This window comes from Xenopus laevis, chromosome 7L, assembly GCF_017654675.1.
Source record: "Xenopus laevis strain J_2021 chromosome 7L, Xenopus_laevis_v10.1, whole genome shotgun sequence".
NCBI classification, from domain to species: domain Eukaryota; kingdom Metazoa; phylum Chordata; class Amphibia; order Anura; family Pipidae; genus Xenopus; species Xenopus laevis.
In genome coordinates, this window is record NC_054383.1 from 111,976,389 (window position 1) to 111,996,922 (window position 20,534).

Consider the following 20,534-nt stretch of genomic DNA (forward strand, 5'->3'; position numbering starts at 1 on the left):
GGGACCTCTAGTGATACACCCAAGGTACTGCAACCTATAAATGCCACATACTCAGGAAAATACCCATAATGCATTGCAATTGAAAGGCAAAACATGTGAAAAGGTTCTTAAAGCCAGAAAAGGCAGATTTTGAAGTTTTAACTATTGTGGAGCTGTATCTTCTATGGGAATTGGTGCCAGTGGGAACCTATACTTGCACTAAACTTTCATTTAAAGGAGAACTAAACCATAAACATTAATATGGATAAAAATGCCATATTTTATATACTGAACTTATTGCACCAGCCCAAATCTTCAGCTTCTCAATCGCCGCAATGATCCAGGACTTCAAACTTGTCACAGGGGATCAGAACTTGGAAAGTGTCTGTGATACTCATATACTCAGTGAGCTCTGAGCAGCTGTTGAGAAGCTAACTTAGGGGCCATCACAAATTATCAAGCAGTAAGTTGCCTTGGGCTGGTACAGAAACCTAAAACATAATTTACAACATTTCTAGCCTACTTCTTTAGTTAAGCTTTAGTTCTCCTTTAAGGGTCGAGAGAAAGTAATTTGCCCCAAAAATGCTCATTGTATAATGCAAGTAACATAAACATTTCCAATAGTAATACAGTTATTTGTAAATGCAATTGCTATTGAAAGCAGTTTTTGCTTTTTCTTTCCTCTGGTTCCACCATTGAATACTGAATATAAAGCTGTTTTGTGTCTTTTTGGCATAGATCGGACAAGGCCCGAGATGATCCCAGAAGAAACCCAGAGAAAATTTTTGAAAGAGATTCAGAACTACCAAATGGAGACCATTTCCCTACAGCTGGAGGACTTTAGGTACATATTCACATATTTCACTATGGGTACCCCACTGCCTTGGACCTCATCTATGTCTTCTCTGTTACGGCTAATCGGTTAAACACTTTATTATTCTTATTCTTAAAGGGGAATAGAGACTGGAGTCATTTTGTATATTGGGTGTTAAGAGTATTTGCATTCTTTAGATGGGAAACCTGCCATCATCCAGATAAAATGTAACTCCCAGCACCCCACCAACACTCTAATGTCCTTGAAGCTCCACAGGTAACCACTGTCTTATCACACACAGGACCAAGCGAGTTCTTGGCATGACCCCTGGTGAACTGGAGCTAAACGAGCTTGAATCCTACCGAACTAATGACCGCAGTATCCTGGAAGCCAAAGAGAAGCAGTTGGCAGAGCAGCTCTTGGCACGACTGGATGAGATGCAGTGAGTACATCTAAACCCTGTTATATTGTAGCTCTGTTATGGGGTATCAACGTGGTGCATATTCAATAGGGGCTCAGGATCTGAAGTCTGATGTAGAATAGGAATTTTCTAAATTCCCATTGCACTTGAATTTTATCAGGTGCACCTTTTTGAAAACCTTGAGAATGAAAGGCAGGAGTCGGGGGGGGGGAGGCTATTAATCCCTTCTAGGCTCTATTACAACAGGCTTAATGTTTTAAATAACACCCAAAATTAGGCCTGTACTATAATCATAAACTTAAAGGGGAAGTTCACCTTTTAATTAACTCTAACACACCTCAAGCCATATCTTCAAACCAATGACAGGCTGCACTAGGTGACCGATACTTTTAGTAGCTTATAGAATGGCCTATTCATTTTAAATAGTCTTATTGTTTTTGAATAATTCACCTTCCTCATCTGCCTCTGTCCAGCTTTCAGATGGGGGATCAATGACCCCAGAGCACGTAAACTATTGCTCTGTGAGACTACCATTTTATTGTTGTTGTTACTTCTTATTTTGCATCTTTCTATTCAGTCCTATTCATTTCCCAGTCTCTTACTCAGGCCACTACCTGGTTGCTAGGGTATATTGGACCCTAGAACCCAGATAGCTGCTGAAATTCTGGAGAACAGCAATAAAAAAAGGTAAATAATCCAAAATTCACAAAAAGTAAAAAATGAAGAACAATTGCAAATTGTCTCAGAATATCACTGTATGTATCATACTAAAACTGAATATAAAGGTGAGCTTTCCTTTTAAGAAAGTGGCAATGACATTATAATCTGTATTTGGCTGTGTTGCTTGCTTGTGGTGTTTATGCTGCAGTCAGCCATGCAAGTTTGTTGCGCTTGTCGAGTCTGGATGCATTTTCTCTGCATTTATACAATATGTTTCCCTGTAGCTCAGTGTTTGTTTGCTTTGCTGATGGCTGTGTTTGTTCTGTACTTGCTGTGCTAATTTGTCTAATGTGTGCATCTGCGCCCTCTTTTGGTGCCTGTGGGAGTGTTTGTAGCCTTTATATTGCCCGTGGGAGTGTTTGTAGCCTTTATATTGCCCATAGATTTATTGGGTAGCATTGTGGTACCCATGTGTGTCTATGCAGCCTTGAGGTGCCTATGAGCATCCGTGCAGCCTTGAGTTCCCAGTACCCTTATTGTTTGCCTCACTCCAGATGTGCGGCTATTTTAAGTAAAGATAATTAATGTGCTGAGCCAGGCTGGGAAATTCACGACCTTTGGTGAACCAATCGCCCCTGGGAATAAACTGTGCAGTTGGGTTGTGTTTTCATTAACTCTTAAAACTACAGTGTCCAGCTCTGACATCTCTATCTTATTGAAATCATTTGCCCTATGCGTTTCAACCGTGTATCGGTCTTCATTAGGGGCACAGAATGAAAAATAAGCCTTTTTTTTTTGCTTATTTTTCTTTTTGTGCCCCTGATGAAGACTGCTACACAGTCAAAACGCATAGGGCAAATTATTTGACTAATAAAACTGTTTTCGTATACAGAGTGTGCTATCCAAGTTTTTCCTTTTTGAGTATACAGTATACACAATGGAGACTTAAAGGAACAGTTCAGTGTACAAACAAAAACTGGGTAAATTAGATAGTATGCACAGAATAAAAAATGTTTCTAATATAGTTAGTTAGGCAAAAATGTAAAGTATAAAGGCTGGGGTGACTGGATATCTAACATAACAGAGCAGAACACAACTTCCTGCTTTGCAGCTCTCTAACTCTGAGTTAGTTAGCGATGCAGAGTCAGCACAGCTGAGCTCACTTGCACCATCTTCACCGCTTCGGGAGTCTTCAGTAAGCAAGTGGCATACCTGTGCACCCGCAGTTGTAGCAATTTGTCTGTCCCGAACAACTGAGCATGCGCTGACAGCCACGGAAATTGCAGAAGACTACCAAAGCAGTCAAGATGGCGCCTGTGAGCTCTGCTGCGCTGACTCTGCATCAAGGGGTAATTAAAGACTTGGATGCATTTACAGGTATTAACACCTGTGCGGGGGGGGGACTATAGGGGGTAGGGGTTTTCATTAGTTTGGGGGTTTAGTTCTCCTTTAAGGGGGGCCACATGGGACGTAACTGGTCAGTGAGTATACAATTGATCCTTAGCATTCAGCTCAGATTCAAAAGCAACAGTAATGACCCATGTGCCCCCCCTCAAGTCTCTGATTGGTTACTGCCTGTTAACCAATCAGTGGAAACCAAGTGAGCTGCAAAGCAGGAAGTGGTGTTCTGGCTATTATGTTAGACATCCAGTCACTCCATCCTTTATACATTACATTTTTGGCTAACTTACTATATCAGTAACATTTTTTCCTTTAGCACATACGATCTATTTACCCAGTTTTTATTTTTACCCTGAACAATTCCTTTAATGGGCAGCCTATTGTTGGAATAGCACCTTGCACTGAAAAAGAGTGTGCACCTTCTAATCTTTTTTTTTTTTTTTTTTAGCAAATATCTCTATCTTATTGCTGAACTGGGTATAGTAGTCCAGCAAGTGCTATGAAGGTTCCAATAGGCTATAAATATATCCCATCCGTTCCTTGTCGGAGCCTGTGGAAGCTGTGTGGTTAATGATGAGAAAGCAGCCATGGGAACTATATTGTGACCTGCCCCTCTTTCCCTAATACGAAACATCTGTCTGGTCTTTCACTGAGTTGCATCACCCTACTGCGTGGCGGGTATATAAAGCGCTTGCTGCAGCCCCTTCCTACACTCCCTTTCCCAAGACTGCAAGAACCTTGCTCTTCCCTTGTACCATGAGCAGCCGGCTACTCGCACCCAACAAACATGATATCCAGTGGGTGAGTTGGTGGGAGCAGTAGCCATGATATTGGGGGTTACTAATGGATTTGTAAATGGAGATTTTCTTGGAAGGGAGGACTAGTAGTCATGGTCGAGCTATGTCAACATGTTTAAGGCTAACAGCATAAATAAAATAAGCCAATGGAAAAGCACCACACCCCAACCACGCAGCACAGCCGGATTTGGGTGCTTCTCCACTGGCTGAATGATGCCACCCGTGCTAATGCTTTCACCTTACTCAGTCTAAAACTGCAATGTATTTATTGAGAATGTCATACTGATGCATGCAGCAGAATGTGCTGGTCTCTGAGCATCCATAAACATCAATCTGGATGAATTGCTAATTTAACCTGTTGGTATGTAGATTTTGCATGTGTCTGTTTTAACCTGGACAAGAAGGCTGCCCTGAATGTGCCAGGTACAGTGATGCTATGTGCAAACTGGATAGAGAGGGTGTATCTATGTATGTATGATGGAGTCAGCTTTAGTGGATGTCGAGTGGTACATGTCATGCATTTGGACTTCTAAGGATTTCATTAGGTTAACATGGAGATGTGCCCGAGGTTGAGACATCTGTTATAATTGGCTGCATGTGTGGCAAAGCAACAGATTTCAACTGAAATAAGAATATGGGAAATAGAGGTTAAAGGAGTTGTTAACCTTTGAATTAACTTTTACTGTTATGTAGAGAGTGATATTCTGAGACACTTTGCAATTGTTTTATCATTTTCAATTATTTGTGGTTTTTGAGTTATTTAGTGTTTTATTCAACAGCTCTCCCGTTTGCAATTTCATCAATCAGGTTTCTAGAGTTCAAATTACCCCAGCAACCATGCATTGAGTAAGAGACTGGAATATGAATAGGAGAGGTCTGAATAGAAAGACAAGTAATAAAAAGTAACAATAACAATAAATGTGTAGCCTTACAGAGAATTTTTTTTCTGGGGCCCAGTGACCCCCATTTGAAAACTGTAAAGAGCCAGAAGAAAAAGGCAAAACACTCAGAAACTGTAAAATATAAATAAGGAAGACCAAATGCAAAGATGCTAGGAATTGGACATTCTAAACCAAGTTACCTCAAGCTTGAACCACCCCTTTAATGGTATAACTCCAAGAAAGAGGTTGCAAAGTGGTAAGATATGGGAAATCTATAGGCTGGGCATTAGGCAACCCATTAGGCAGGGTTGGCGTTGGAACATTCATGTTGACCAAATGCCCAAAACCAGTGTGTGTGCCAAGGACTAAGTACATTGGTTCAATTATTATGTTTTTTTTCTCATTTCTACAGCCTAACTATTGCTCCAGACGAGGAAAAAAGGTACGAAACTGTTCCTTGTCCCTCCAGATCACGGTCTTAAATGCCCTTAACAGTCTCTTCCATCCTTACCAATACTTAGCTAGACAGTTACTTTCAGGTAACATATTGCTTGCCACATATTTAATGATTCCCCTAGAATAGGGTCCAGTAGGACAATCCACCTCTGCTGGTGTTTTGCTGCCTGAGGAAACTTGAAAAAAAAGCTGGTGGCTGGAGAGCTACAGGGGTGGAATTGCTGATGTAGAAACACAGACTATTGGGCTCACACTTATTTTAGGCTGTCTTAGTCACCCAGCCTCTTCCACTTTTGCAGCTCTTCAATTTTCTGTGCCATTGTCGCCTACATGAAGCACCTAGGGGTGAAGACCAAGGCGGCGGATAGCAAGAAATCCAAAGGAATCTTCTTCAGGAAAAAGGTAAGGAACAAGTGCCAAAAACTGCCAATCTGCAATACCAGTCTCTTACTTTCTCTACAAGGTTCTGTGTAACACTGATACATTTCTCAGGCTCAGTCATGCTTCTCCTGTCTCCTGCTCTGCCCCTTTCCTTGGCTAAATTGCTCTCCAGATATTGTTGTAAATCTCTGGTTGGCTATGACTCAACTCCAGATCTCTGTTCTTCTTCATGTCTGCGTAACACTCTCCAGAACTTTGTTCCTCTCCATGTTCAAGCGACTCTCTCCAGATCTCGGTTCCTCTTGATGCCTGAGTCACTCTCTCCAGATCTCTGTCCCTCTCCATGTTTGAGTCACTCTCTCCAGATCCCTGTCCATCTCCATGTTGGAGTCACTCTCTCCAGATCCCTGTCCATCTCCATGTTGGAGTCACTCTCTCTTGATCTCTGTAGCTCTTCATGCTTGTGTCACACATTCCATATCTCTGTACCTTTTTATGCCTTAATCAAGCTCTCCAAATCTCTTTAACTCCCATTGTAAGTACTATTTGCAGTGCATCTATGTAACACATGTACACATTGTTTTGCCTCAGGTTTCTACAAACAAAAAGGAGGAGTCTCTGAAAACAAAGAAACCATTCAGTATCTTGGATCCGATGCGCTGGAACCGGAATGATTCTCACTGTGAGTACCAAGCAGCCGACCCTATGAGTTCTGCTGTGACCTTGGGCAGATCTTGTTGTTAGATGCATGCCTATCTCTTACTGGTAACACTTACTGGTAACACTGTTATCATATAATGTGTCACTGTCACTCTTCTATTGGGAGTATATGATATTTTTTTGTATAGAAAGGTATTGGAAACTGTCAGCTCTTCAGAATTTTGTTGGACTGCAATCCTCTGGCCTGTCAGTTGGCACTTTAACAAAATCTGAAGTCTGCTTGTTGACAATGCCTGGTATGAAGCTTTACTAACACTTCTGTCTCTAACTTGTGACCAATTCACTTTAGGATTAACTTTTAGTGTAGTGTCAACGTTGATATTCAGTACCAGTGCACATTTGGTTTTCAATTTTTAATTTGCATATATAAAGTTGTATGGTTGCTAAGGTCAGTGACACCCAGCAACCAAAATATTGACAAAGACAGCCAAAGTTTCAAAAAGGTATTGGCTTTACAAAGGTTGGGTCACACACCAATGTGATTAGAGAATACATAATACGAAATTATTGGATTTGACTGAATCAAACCCCTAAGTTACATATTTAGAATAAAAAAGCGTTGTCTCCTTAGTTGGCCAGTGTAATAAAGAAACATGACTTTTGGTGTTTGTATTTTGGGGGTTAAATGCTGTAGAAACTAACCCTATAATATTCACTCCCCAACCCAATCTTGTTGTGTGGGCCCCTAGCAACTAAATAGCAGCGTAAATGCCAGACTGCACAGCTTTTGATCAACATGTTAATTAATTCAAAAATAGGTTTAAAAATGAAACTGTGTAAGATTACATTAGAATTGTCAACATTATCCTAAAAGTTAATTTCCCTTCTAACTTTGACACCCTGTAAAATATGTCTGCCGTGTAGTCTGCACTTTTGTTTCTCTTCCATCTTCTGCCTGTGAAGCTTGCACTTATCTGATTTCCACTGGGGGGCATGGGTGAGGTGCACGGGGGTCTCTCTAGGAAGTTCACACTTTGTCGGTGGTGGGCATAGCTCCCTTTGTGTGTGTTGCATGGCACTCTGTCACAGTCCCTCTGCCTTTATGGTGTGCTGGGTGTGTGGGTTGCCTCCTGTCCTAGCTTGTCTTCATGCCATGTTTTGTTTTTCCCTCTCTCCGCTCCTCCCCGTGTTTTTTGCAGATGTTGAGAGCAGACCATCAAAAGTTGAGCCCGAAGGTACCTTTCAAATCAGACTCACTAATCCACCCCACTCCACCTCCTCTCCACATCTCTGTCTGATCATTCAAACAACAGCATGATGGACCATACCAAACTACTCTTGGGGGAGGAGGGGGAGGGTAACACTGCAACTGTTGTCATTTAGTAGCTTAAGTTCACACAGCTTGAGTATAGGATGTAGTTTTACCTTTGCTGGTTTTCAGCAGGTTGGGGACAGGGATTTCATTATACGCTTGCTTATACAAAGGGTATAATTTCTGCTATTAAATCATTATAGGCCTTTGAGGAATAGTAGGGAAAAAAAAGATTTTAGTAGTTCAAACTGCTGCCCTCAAGCTGTTGCTAAGCTCCTACTTAATTTCTCACTTAAAGCTTCAGTCCCACTAAGCAGCCATGTTTGGCGCAAATTCTCCTTCTTCCATTTTGTCTTAAAGGGACAGTTCAGTGTAAAAATAAAAATAGGTTGTGTAAAATAAAAAATATTTTTAATATAGCTAGTTAGCCAAAAATTTAATATATAAAGGCTGGAATGGCTGGATGCCCAACACTATAGCCAGAACCCAACTTCCTGCTTTTCAGCTCTCTAACTCTGAGTTATGGTGGCCATACATGGAGAGATCCGCTTGTTTGGCGATGTCGCCAAACAAGCAGATCTCTCTCCGATATGCCCACCTTGAGGTGGGCAATATAGGGCTGATCCGATCGTGGGCCCTAGGGCCCAACGATTGGATCCTAAAGAATTGGAACGGGTGGTTGGATCGCGGAACCGCAGCAAGGAACAGATGCAGCCGCGATCCGACGGGATTTTTAGTCCCATCCGATCGAGACATGGCCGACTTTCGGCCAGATCTCGGTCGGGGAAGCCCATCGGGGGGGCCCCATACATGGGCCAATAAGCTGCCGACTCGGTCTGTCGGCAGCTTTTATCGGCCCGTGTATGGCCACCTTAAGTCAGCGACTTGAAGGGCGGCCACATGGGACATAATTGTTAAGTGAATTTGCTTTTGAATCTGAGCTGCATGCTAAGGATCAATTGCAAACAATTATGACCCATGTGCCCCCCCCTGAAGTCACTGATTGGTTATTGCCTGGTAACCAATCAGTGGAAACCAAGAGAGCTGCAAAGCAGGAAGAAGTGTTCTGACTCTTCTGTTAGACACCCAGTCACTCCAGCCTTTATACATTACATTTTTTGGATAATTAACTATTTTAGTAAAAAAAATGTATTTTGCACAGCCTATCTATTTATCAATTCCTTTAAGCAGCACCTCCTGCAGAGCAGTGTCATCAATTTTTTTAAAGGAGCACTATTGCAGGGGAAAAAAATGGACCAATTAAATCACACTCTTGTCTCCTAGTGCAAGAAAGCATAATTCGCTTCATACTATAGTTGCTTTCCTGCATTCATGGAGAGACAGATGGTACATAATGGAGACCTGCAGGTTGTTAGGTAGAAAGAGTAGAGGCTATACGAATGGACAGGCAATGCTTACTATAAGTGTTCTCCAGTCTACAGCCCTTCACTTGTTGAAGTACAACTGTTGGCACCCACCAACAGCTGAATACTGTTGTTGTGTTTGCCATCAATTATTATTATTGACCTAGCAACCAGGTAGAAGTAATGACATCAGAATAGAATAGCAACATGAACAGGAGATGAATGCTACTGAAGGAAAAACAATAAGAATAACAATAGCATTAATGCCTGTCCCTGACCTTTAAATCTGATATTGCCCCAATCCAGTGGGACTATAAAAAGGTCATAGTATTCCATTAAGATCAGTGCTCTAAACTGTTTCTCCCTGTCCTGCAGTGAAAGAGAGGCTGTCAACTGCCATGCAGATGCTTTTCTGCCAACTCTGTATTCTGTTTACATAGTTTAAATCAAATTAAAAAAAAAAAAAAAACGTCCAGGTGATGAACTGAAGGGGTGTAATCTTTTTTAAAGGGCATAGAGTGCACCCCTTTGATTGTTGGAAATAAATAGGAGGTGTGTCATTGTATTTCTGTGGGACTAAGGCATTTGAGCCTTTCATATGATTTCTCTTTCCTTTCTCTAAAACATTCTCTTTCACTTTGGTTGGAGGGGGGGGGGGGTTATATCTGATCTATATACCTCTCCCCGTATCATATACTAATCATTAATGGGATTTTTTTTTTCTATATGCCAGTGCCCAGCATCTAAGGTAGAGTAATCTATTCCAACAGGAAACTATAATTGTTCAGATTTAATTAACATAATGGGCGTGGACCCAGGAAGATATTCATTCTGATTGGCTGTATTTGGAAAGGAGTTAGAGCCTAAGGGAAACGCCAATGCCAATGCACTCGCTGCGCTTCGATTTCCGAAGTTGCCTCACGAGGAAACTTTGGGCGACTTCAGAAATTGAAGCGCTGCGAGTGCATTAGCGCTGATGTTGTCTCATTATAGCAGATGTAAGGCAGTTTGGGGAGATTGCCGCCCCGCAGAAGAGACGATTAGTAGCCAGGTAACTAAATCTCCCCGAATCTGCCTGTGTGCTAAAGCCCTAATTGATTATGGGTGTGCAAAGTGGTTTGGGATTTAGCTTATGTCAGAAAAAAGGCCTCTTTTTTTTTTTTTTTTAATGTTTTGGGATGTGATAATGTATCATCTTTACCATGACCTCTTGTTTTTTTTTGTTTTTGTTTTTTTGCAGCTGAGAAGCCTTCCCAGGAGAGAAGGATCAGCCATGGGCAGAAAACATTTGATAGGAGTGACAGCAGCACAACCAAATCCAAGAACAGTGACGGCCCGGATTCTGGTGTGTCTGTAAATATAATCCCTCCACCTAATGAGCCCAATGAGAGTGGCCCAGGTAAGTGCGAGGCACAGTGAATGAATTTGGTTTTATTAAGATGGTTATGGAATGGAGCTGCAGTAGTGTCTCTTTTTCTCCTCTAAAGCAATGACTGATGGGGCGGTGCCTAATGACACATCTGAGGTCCCCAAAGGATCCCCTACCACTGAGCATTGTCCAGCAGACCATCAGACAGAGGAAAGCGCAGAAAATGAAAGGTGAGGCTTACAGAGACAAACCAAATTCTGCTGTGACATTCCCGCATTGTGCTACCTCCCTTCTTTCTGCTTTCGGGCCTTGCAGAGTGACTGAACTTGCTGACAGGCTCCTGTGGTGTCCTCCGTCAACTTGTTGCCAAGCTCTTTTGGTCTCCACCATCACGTTGTTGCCAAGCTCCTGTGGTGTCCTCCATAAAGTTGCAGGCTCTTGTGGTGCTGTACGTCAACTTACTGCCAAGCTTCTTCCTGCTGCAATTTTGCCAAGCTACTGTGCCAGGCTTCTGCAGAGGCAAGGACCTCCACTGGGTGCTTCTAAGCTTCCATGGTTGCCCTGTTCTCTGTTGTGCCAGATACTTTTTGTTCGCCCTTCCCTAGATGCATATGCGCACAGACTTAAGCTGGCTTCAGTTCAAAACCCATTCACCATACACCGATCTAGATATTTAGCTACACCACTGCCTCGGATACATTGAAAGCTCAAAGGGAATTAGCTAAACCTTCACATTGTACACTGAAGGACCTATTTGTGTCTTTCTACTTCTGCACTCATAAACTCCCCCAATGGCTTACTCTGTACTGACCTTTGAGAACATGATTCTTGGTTGCTCATATGGCCACATTTTCTGTGTTTTTATTATTTTGTCTTTTGCTGCCACATGGTCCCTTTGCATCCTCTTGCAAGATCTTAAGTAACCAAACTAAGGTCAGCCTTGCTTTCATTTGCATTAGTACAGCACGCCTGCCTGATGCCTGAGCATGCTTTGCAGTGTGGCGCCTACCCATCAGGACAGACAAAGGGTTAATAAATGCCCATGATGCCTCAGGGGTAGGCTCTGCAGAGCTTCCAGTCTATGTCTAGAGGTTTCAGTTTGGTATAACTAACCCTCCATGCTCTGTTCACAGACGGAAGAAAAGGTCAGTGCATGTTTGGGAAGTGGCATCCTGGGAGGTGTCTGTATAGTGGCTTCTTACAGGGCCTGGCTAAGTATTACCCCATTCCCAATACTTCTGACTCTCACTTTGTTGCCTTGCTCTGTCACCTTCCAAAGCCAATCTGTACCCTCCAGCCCTGTTTCACAGACTGACCGGAGGAACTTCAGGGATCATCTATGCTTGGCTAAGGTCCTAATGATTTACAAGACCTTAACTAATTCAATGCCATTTAATATATCATTTTCTTAAACATGATGGGGAGCCCACATTCCATTGCTTGTGACAAGACCTGATTTGTTCCCTTCTGGTCTGTTTTGAATTCAGAAATAATCACCTGTTTGAGGCCACTGGTAGTAACATCCAAGAAGCTGCTGAGCAACATGTTGTTCATGTGCCATTGGTTGAGGATCACTGTCCTAGATACTCCCAGGAGACCAACTTGAACACTTTTTTTGGGGGGGGGGGCGGGGGAAAGTTCTGTTCTGAGACCTATTTGCTGTCCTAGATATCCTTAGAGCTAAGAGGGGAGTTCAACAGAGGTTCCCCATCAGACAGATAATAGATAGACAGACAGACAGACAGATATATCGTCTGTTAGACTTGTTGCTTCCTAAAACCATTGCAAAGAGCAGAGTGACTTGTTGGTAATGATAAACAAATCATGCAACACTCCGTGCAATGTATGATTCCAGTTGTGGCCTTTCAAGTATTGTGTTCTGGGTTCACAGCTGGTTTTGCATGTGTTTCACTACTTTGTGCTGTAGAGTTGGGTGTTCTGTATGTATATGGATCCATCATGCTTGACAAAGAGTGGAGTGCCACTCGAAATGTTGCATGATGTTGCTGTCCAAAAAAGAATAAAGATGGTTTTATTGAAAAGGGAGTGCTGTCTACTGGATGCAGCCCTTGTGAATAGGCTACTAGACATGCACCCAACTATCAAATTTGGGCAGAAAAAGTAAGTTCTGCATTTTCATGTATATGGATCCATCATGGCAGTAGACAGGCAGCACAAAAATACAGCTGGTCTGTTTGGGTCTTAAAGTACATTGGGCCTGTTTCCTTCTAACTCTCTGAAATCTCCCTGCATCTCTTATTTTGATTTTGGCAATGGTCTCTGGGCCATGATTCCTCTGGCCTTGATTATTGAACTTGCCACCACCTTTGTACTTGTCTTGCCTTTATTGTTCTCTTTTGCCCTTGACTTGAAATTTTTACACTTTCTGCATTTTTTGCCCTTGCCTTTCATTCTTGGCTCTTTTAAAAATCTTTTCTCTTGCCTTTACTTCCCCCTCTTTGTCCTTGACTTTGTTTCTCTTTCCACCATCTTTGCCCTTGCTTTAACTTTACCCTTATCACCATCATTGCTCTTTTCGTGTCCCCTTTGCTCTTACTTTGTCCCTGCCTCGTCTTCTTTCTGTCAAACTAATCTATGACACTCCTGCTCTATTATCATACTGAGATGTCTCCATACCCCACTTACACAATCAACCGTTTTACTTTCCCTGACATTGTCCTTTCTCTCATGCATGCCTTCACCTCTTCCCTTACTATGTTGATGACCCTTTCTCGGGGCAACTTGAACAGGCTCTCTGGTAAGCTGGGCCGCTCGGAGAGCCTACGAGTTTACGAGCGCAAGCGTTCCCAGCGCGGCTCCGCCAAAGCCAAGCAGACCCGTTCCCGCAGCGACGTTGACCTGGAGGCAGCTGCCCGAGCCAACGACTTGCAGGGCACCGCTGGCAAGCTTGGGCCAAAGCCTGGCAACTACACGTATGTTGGGTGAAGTGGGAGGACAGAATCACACCACTCAGTGGGCAATGTTTTGTTTACTATGTCGATCCACAGATTCTGCAACTATTGTAACAACCTTCTGTGCTGCAGTTGTTCAATTCACTCGTAACTTGTTTTAATGGGATGTAATTTAAATAACCATGCAAGTGTTTTGCCTCTTTCCAGTCTGGACTTTTAATGCTGTTTGCCTTGATTCATTATGAGGCCAACAGTGTATTGCTGGTTTATTTGTTTAGCCTATGCACCCTTTGCCATTTTGACATTAAAAAGTGCTTCCTAGTTGCTATGGTAAGTTACATTAGCTTAACGTTTCTTCATTCTGTAGCCCAGAGCCTGGAGGGAGTACAGAGGGCCCGCCGTCCTTTCTGCTTCCCCAGTCTGAGGAGACTGAGCCGCGCGTTCAGGAGGCCGAGAGCGAACCCCCAAACTGGAGGGAGCTCGTCCCCCCTGAAATACTCCTCAGGCTGAAGAAAAGTGAAATCAAGCGGCAAGAGGTCATCAATGGTATGTGGGTCAACCCATTTTGTTTCTGTAGCTGTTTGGGCACTTTCTTTCCTCTTATCTTATATTTTCCTAAATGTATTGTGTCTGGCCTGACATACCCTCATTCACCCCTCAGTGCTACCTTTCCTAACTCATTAAGGTGTTCCTTCATCTGTTCCCTATTTCTCTAATTTTATTCATCCTCCAAGCAAGTGACTGTTGCCCTCCCTTTCCGCCCCCAGAGCTCTTCTTTACAGAGTACGCTCATGTGCGGATGCTTCATGTGTTGCATGATGTCTTCTACATTCCCATGCAAAGCGGATGGATCCCCACCTTGGAGCTGGAGAACATCTTCCCCAGCCTCGATGACCTTATTGATGCTCATGGTGAGATGGATTGGTTATAGTTGGACTGACTATAGTTTATAGGCCTTTTAAGTTGTGTTTGCCATGGGCCACTTCAAGTTTTATTTCATTTTTCCCAACTGTTCTCACTTCAAATGTCTAGCATTTAAAAACACTATCTTTTGGCTACAGACTGATATAAATTAATCATGTGGGGGAACTGAAAGCAATGCAATGAGTACCTTTTGTAAGAGCTGCAACCTTATGCACTATCCTGATGTTTGTCCATCTTCTAACTGTATTCCCATTGCAGCCGTTTTCTTGGACACCTTGAAGCATCTGCGCCTTGAGAATAACTCTGTGATCCAGGAGATAGGAACCATTCTACTGAACCGGGTAAGGACCTTTAACATATACTATTATTGACATTGCGTATATACTCGAGTATAAGCCGAGTTTTTCAGCATCCAAAATGTGCTGAAAAAGTCTACCTCGGCTTATACTCTGGTCAGCGGGCAGTAGCTGAGATTGCAGTCACTTTTAATCATTCCTATACCAACAGTTCACTTGGGGAGAGACTGCAATATCCCACAGCGCCCTCTGTTGGTTATATATATATATATAAGAATAACAGTGCGCCCTCTGTTGGTTGTATGAAAGAATAACAGTGACTGCAATATCACACAGCGCCATCTGTTGGTTATATGAAAGAATAACAGTGTGCCCTCTGTTGGTTGTATGAAAGAATAACAGTGATGGCAATATCACACAGCGCCCTCTGCACATTGGGACAATGCACACAGTAATCCATTTGGCAATTCTCTCTCACCATCAACATTGCGAATAGTCCGGTTGATCGCTGGGGGGTCGCTTTGGCGGAATGTGCGCTGCTGGGAGACAGGGCTGTAGTTGTGTCTAGGCTTATACTAGAGTCAATAAGTTTTCCCAGTTTTCGTAGGTAAAATTAGGTACCTCGGCTTATACTCGGGTCGGCTTATACTCGAGTATATACGGTAATCAGCCATGTAGCATCAGGATATATGTGAGATGTAAATTCTCTTTCTGCTAATGTTTAATGATTTTGCACGCTCTCTAAACTTAGCCCAACATCAGCAGCCCAGAGCACACTGAGCATGTGCAATGCCACTAACAAGATTAAAAGATACTGACATTTTTTAACCCATTGTTACTCGGCTGCTCTACCTTTGGCCTACTCCAATTTTACACTTTTTATATAGAACTGCCATAAACCAATTCAGTTTAGTGACAGCTACACATTTCACGAATTATGCATAATAATAATTCTTAGCACTGTTTATCTGAGGAATAGCAATTTTTACACTGTGTGAATTGTTTGTCTAAACTCTCCTCCCAAAATGACTTTCCAGAGAGTGCATGTGTATGTTTGCTTTTGGATAAGCACAATTTTGTGGCCACTTGGGGGCAGTATAGGAAGCTTCATAACAGAAGTGTGCCCAGTGGTTGGGAGAATAATTCTGCTGTTTAGTGGTATTCTATGGCCGATTGTTTGTATTTTCTTATTTTGTTTTTTCTTTCTCACCCCCATCTCCCTTCTCTATCTTTTTTGTTTCAGTTTGATGGCACAGAGGGCAACTGGTTTCAAAAGATTTCATCTCGGTTCTGCAGCCGGCAGCCATTTGCCCTGGAACAGCTGAAAGTGAAACAGAAGAGGGACCCTCGATTCACTCAGTTTATTCAGGTACCAAAGACTTAACTGGGTGGAGCCAATAACTTTGGCTAACCTCAAATCAATAAGCATTCCTCCAGATCTGTAACACTTTGCTTTCTTCCTACCTCCTCTTCCCTCCCTCCTTTGTCTACTTGCCCTGTCTGTCTCTCTCTCCCTGATCTCCATTCATTCTCTAATTCTCTTGCTCCTCTGTCTTCTCTTCCTTCTTCACCATTCTTGAAGCTGAAACCTTTCTCTTACAAACATTACTCTTTGACTCCTTCCATTTCATCCCTTGCTCTTCCTCTCTGACAGGAAGCTGAGAGCAGTCCTCATTGCCGGAGGTTACAACTAAAGGACATCATACCATTTGAGATGCAAAGGCTGACCAAGTACCCATTGCTGCTGCAAAACATTGCAAATCTAACTGGTGAGGCCAATAAATTCCCTTGTCGTATGTCTGTCTGTGGAAGTGACAGGGATGGTTGGTGCAGGCACTAATGTTCCTCACTGACTCTTGCAGAGGAAGAAGAGGAAAAGCAGAAAGTGCAGAGGGCAGCAGAGTGTTGCAGGCAGATCCTAAACCATGTTAACCAGGAAGTGCGGGAGATGGAGAATAAGATGGTATGTCCAACCTCCATTCTTTTCTACTCTGTATGCAGCTCAGCATGATGTCAGTATTAAGTGGTTTCTTCTTCCTAAATATATTGAAACCCCTGTTCTCCCTGTGTCCTTCTCAATTCCCTATTCCTTTCACTATCCATGCGTTGTATTGCATTCTAATCTCCTTAAATCTACACTCATATGCATATATATATGCCTTCCCCTGCCTAAGCATTATATTTATATTCCCTCCCCGTAATTCCCCACCTCATGCCTGACAGTCTAAATGCCCTAACTTCTACTTTCTGACCTTATCTGTTCATCTTGTGTATTTCCCGTAACTGGGAGACATATTGCTCTTTCTTATCACTTCTGCCCATTTTTACCCACCCCATAACAATTATAATAAATTTTTGCTCCTGTAGAAACTTGCAGATTACCAAAGGCGCCTGGATGTTTCCAACCTGCGGCAAACCAACGACCCCTTATTAAATGAATTTAAGGTTAGTATCCTATTCTGTGTCCACATAACCAGCCTCCTTAAAGATACTGACCTCACATTACCACATAGTTACCATGTTACTGTATAAGTTGCTGCAGAATATGTGTTTTGGACAGTGAAGTGATATCCAAATGTGTAAATTTCCGCACTTCCCTCGCCTTTCCTATGAAAATTCCTGCTAGATGGTGCAAAAACTCTCTAGACGGTTGGCACACGTCAATCATAGTAATCACAGTTGAATGGAAGAGAGCAGCACAACACCAATTTGTTGCAGGTGGGGAGCTTCCCCATTTATTTTTCACCACCAAAAAATCAACGTTTCGGGGGGGTTTTCACCCACCCTTCAAGGATGAAGGGTGGGTGAAAACCCCCCCGAAACGTTGATTTTTTGGTGGTGAAAAATAAATGGGGAAGCTCCCCACCTGCAACAAATTGGTGTTGTGCTGCTCTCTTCCATTCAACTGTGATTTTGGACAGTGAAGTCTGAAATCTGTTAAATTGTCTTCACAGAATATTGATATCAGCAAAAAGAATTTGATACATGAAGGATCTCTGACATGGAGAGTGAGCAAGGACAAGGCTGTTGGTGAGAATTAGCCCATTCATTTCTCTGTCAGACTTTATCAGTTCTTCAGTCAACCAACTTTCTGATAACATGGGAATTCCTCTTGTATTTTTATTGCCACTTTTACATTAGAATATTGTGCTTGTGGTCTCTCTTGCCTCTTCACCTTGTGGTCCTTCCTGTCTTTGAGTCTTATGGTCTCTTGTGTTTCTTCTTGCCTTGAAAACTCTTCCATTCCTTCCTAAGAACCTTGTTTTGCATCCTCAAGGGCCTTGGAGTTCTTCCTATATTGTTCTTCCCCTCTCCCATTCTTATTTTTTCTTCTCCATATCACAGATGTCCATGTCCTCCTCCTGGATGATCTCTTAATGCTGCTGTTGAAACAAGATGAGCGGCTGGTGTTGAAGTGCCAGAGTCGGACTATCATTCCTGCTCCAGATGGGAAACTTATGTTGAGCCCGATCATCAAGCTGAATATGGCCATGGTTCGAGAAGTGGCTACAGGTCAGTGTACATCTTGTTTTCTTGTAAACAAGCCAAAACATTGAGGTCTGGTAGTTCCCATTTTTGGGCAGAAAAACGTCTACCAAGTTAACATATTTTCCCTTGCAGATAAGAATGCCTTTTTTGTGATTTTCAACTGGGAGGATCGAGCACAATTCTATGAACTTGTGGCACCAACACCCGCTGAAAAGAAAAAGTAAGACCCTGAAGACAGAGTTCGACATTGCGGGGTGGTGCAAAGTGGCTTGTTACATTCACTAGTAAACTTGCATGGGCACAGAAAATTAAACACACAGGTGATTATAGGCACTAAATTGCACAAGTGCAGGTGCCTATAGCCAGTCTATGATTTTAGCTTTTATTATCTAGGAGAATAAGTAAACAAATTGCTTATTGATTGCTATTGGTCGCTTATTAAATGCTAATCCATAGGAGCAGATGCCTTACAGGGTACAGTAGCTCTAGAAAAGTATTGTTAGTAACACTATGGGTAATCTTTATCTGTCCACCTCTGTTCCCCCCCCCCCATAGCTGGTTTTTACTGATCAGCAACACTACAGGCTTATTGGAACCTCCACCTTCCTCCAAGCAGAGACACAGATCTATCACTCCTGGGACCATGCCGCAGAGCCCCTCCTAGTAAGTATGTTGTATCTATGGCATCCTCCCTTCCTCCCATGGTATAGTAAGTATTGCAGCATGATTAGTTGCATTCTAAGACACTAGCATTTGCTGTTCATTTTGCTTTCTTCATCGTTTTTAGTTTTGCAGCTCTCCATTTTGCTAGGATCTTACTTACCCTAGCAGCACAGCAGTGGGTCACATATCATATCAACGAATCTCCACATACTTCTAATGTACACCCTTTCTTTGTGTTGTGTAGCTTTGCGGATCAGCTGCTGAGCAGCTCAGAAAATGGCAGCTCCCTGAAAGAGACTGTATCCAAAGATGGTAAGAGACACTTGCCTCCCCTCCTTCCTATAATATAACTGGCAAATGCAACTCAGCCTCTGCTTCACCACCACTACCTTGTTATTATTATCTGAACTATTAATCATGGCAGCGAAACCTACCTTTAACAATACCCAGATACATACACTCCCATTGGCTTGAATGGCAAGTGCCAGGAGTGCAGGTGTGAGCATATTCATGCCTGTAATTGTACCTTACCCTTCTAGGCAATGAGAGCTAGTGGGAGGCAGTCATTTGGACAAAATACTGTATGTGGTGTCCTGACCACTGCATGTAACATGGGTTTAGGAAATCATAAATGCCCTACTGGGACATTTGCTGAGTAAAACAGGGCCCGTCACAAGTGTTGGAAGGGCTTGATTTAGGAATTGCTGCAAGAATTCCACTCAGAATTGGTCCAAGTTATATTGGAGTTACACGGTTGACACGTAACCATTTCTCCCAAGGCACGTGCTTTTGTTCTTTGTGGTCTGCCCCTGATTCCACTAGTCTTCCTACTTGATTAGAATTTTTGGAATAAGTGGCCTGCTCTGGTGACCAAATACAAATGATTTTGGCCCTCGCACACCCTACATACATGGCTAAGCAGAGATGCCTGGTGCACACAGGTGGAGGCCCGGCCGCCTCCCAATAGTAACACAAACACAAAAAAAATCCCAATGGCACACAGGTCCAATGCAACACCTTAAGTGGCGGACCCGAAACGTTGCACCGCACTCCGCAATATACACTTATGGTGTTGCATTGGACCTGTGTGCCATTGGGATTTTTTTGTGTTTCTGCTCTGGTGACCCCCATTGAACAGAAATGTTCATGTGTGTCTAAGACTCTCCAGGGTGACAGTGGTGCTATATGACTTTTCTCATGTAGTGGGACAGTTAACTGGGTACATTGGCTGGATTAGTTCACAGTAGTCTCCAAAGCCTTTAGGTAGGCTGGTGGCCATAAAAATTCTTTGGAGGGCCACATACATGACCCTGCTTTCAGTCCTATTTATTGTATTTATTTCCCCAGAAAAGGAAGGGTCGGTGGAGGATGCATCGGAGGGTCAGGAAGAGAAGGACTTTGCCGGCCTAACAGAATATCTCCTCGCCAGCAACATTGATCTGAACCAAGATGCGACGTCGGGTGGGAATGTTGCCAGTGAGGCCTTGGAAGAAGGTTAGTGAGCAGCAAACAAACGGTGTGAGCAATGACCAAGCACTCACTGTATGATCAGAAGTGTTCCTCATGTTCTTCTGTTCCTTCCTTAGTGTCAATGCTAAAACGTCTGCTAGTGCGCAATATCCGCCTGAGTGTGGATGCAGACATGCTCTCAACACTGGAGACCTGGTCACCCGGGGAAGAACCTGCCTCAGAAGGGGCTGCTGAACAGGAAAAGTCCTCCAATGGGGATCGTGAGGCAGAGGATTCTGTGGTGGA

At 42.9% G+C, this 20,534-nt stretch overlaps 1 protein-coding gene across 6 annotated transcripts in view; it reads left to right on the top strand.

Moving 5' to 3' along the window:
• arhgef1.L (Rho guanine nucleotide exchange factor 1 L homeolog) overlaps window positions 1-20,534 on the top strand; it is a 55,695-nt gene that overhangs the window by 31,861 nt on the left and 3,300 nt on the right. For 2 of the 6 annotated variants that reach the window (XM_041569529.1, XM_041569530.1), the window contains exons 7-30: window positions 718-823; window positions 1,095-1,235; window positions 5,366-5,395; window positions 5,709-5,811; window positions 6,382-6,472; window positions 7,650-7,685; window positions 10,367-10,525; window positions 10,614-10,725; window positions 11,629-11,640; window positions 13,246-13,428; window positions 13,775-13,953; window positions 14,175-14,318; window positions 14,590-14,672; window positions 15,871-15,996; window positions 16,282-16,396; window positions 16,490-16,590; window positions 16,995-17,072; window positions 17,582-17,657; window positions 17,973-18,140; window positions 18,249-18,336; window positions 18,672-18,779; window positions 19,024-19,091; window positions 20,127-20,273; window positions 20,366-20,534. The exon at window positions 20,366-20,534 is cut by the window's right edge and continues 35 nt beyond it. In XM_041569529.1, the coding sequence (XP_041425463.1) occupies window positions 718-823; window positions 1,095-1,235; window positions 5,366-5,395; window positions 5,709-5,811; window positions 6,382-6,472; window positions 7,650-7,685; window positions 10,367-10,525; window positions 10,614-10,725; window positions 11,629-11,640; window positions 13,246-13,428; window positions 13,775-13,953; window positions 14,175-14,318; window positions 14,590-14,672; window positions 15,871-15,996; window positions 16,282-16,396; window positions 16,490-16,590; window positions 16,995-17,072; window positions 17,582-17,657; window positions 17,973-18,140; window positions 18,249-18,336; window positions 18,672-18,779; window positions 19,024-19,091; window positions 20,127-20,273; window positions 20,366-20,534 (2,623 nt within the window). Of the gene's footprint in view, window positions 1-717; window positions 824-1,094; window positions 1,236-3,786; window positions 4,077-5,365; window positions 5,396-5,708; window positions 5,812-6,381; window positions 6,473-7,649; window positions 7,686-10,366; window positions 10,526-10,613; window positions 10,726-11,628; window positions 11,641-13,245; window positions 13,429-13,774; window positions 13,954-14,174; window positions 14,319-14,589; window positions 14,673-15,870; window positions 15,997-16,281; window positions 16,397-16,489; window positions 16,591-16,994; window positions 17,073-17,581; window positions 17,658-17,972; window positions 18,141-18,248; window positions 18,337-18,671; window positions 18,780-19,023; window positions 19,092-20,126; window positions 20,274-20,365 lie in introns of those variants that run through there. The other 4 variants (XM_041569532.1, XM_041569531.1, XM_041569534.1 and 1 more) reach the window with 4 other exon arrangements.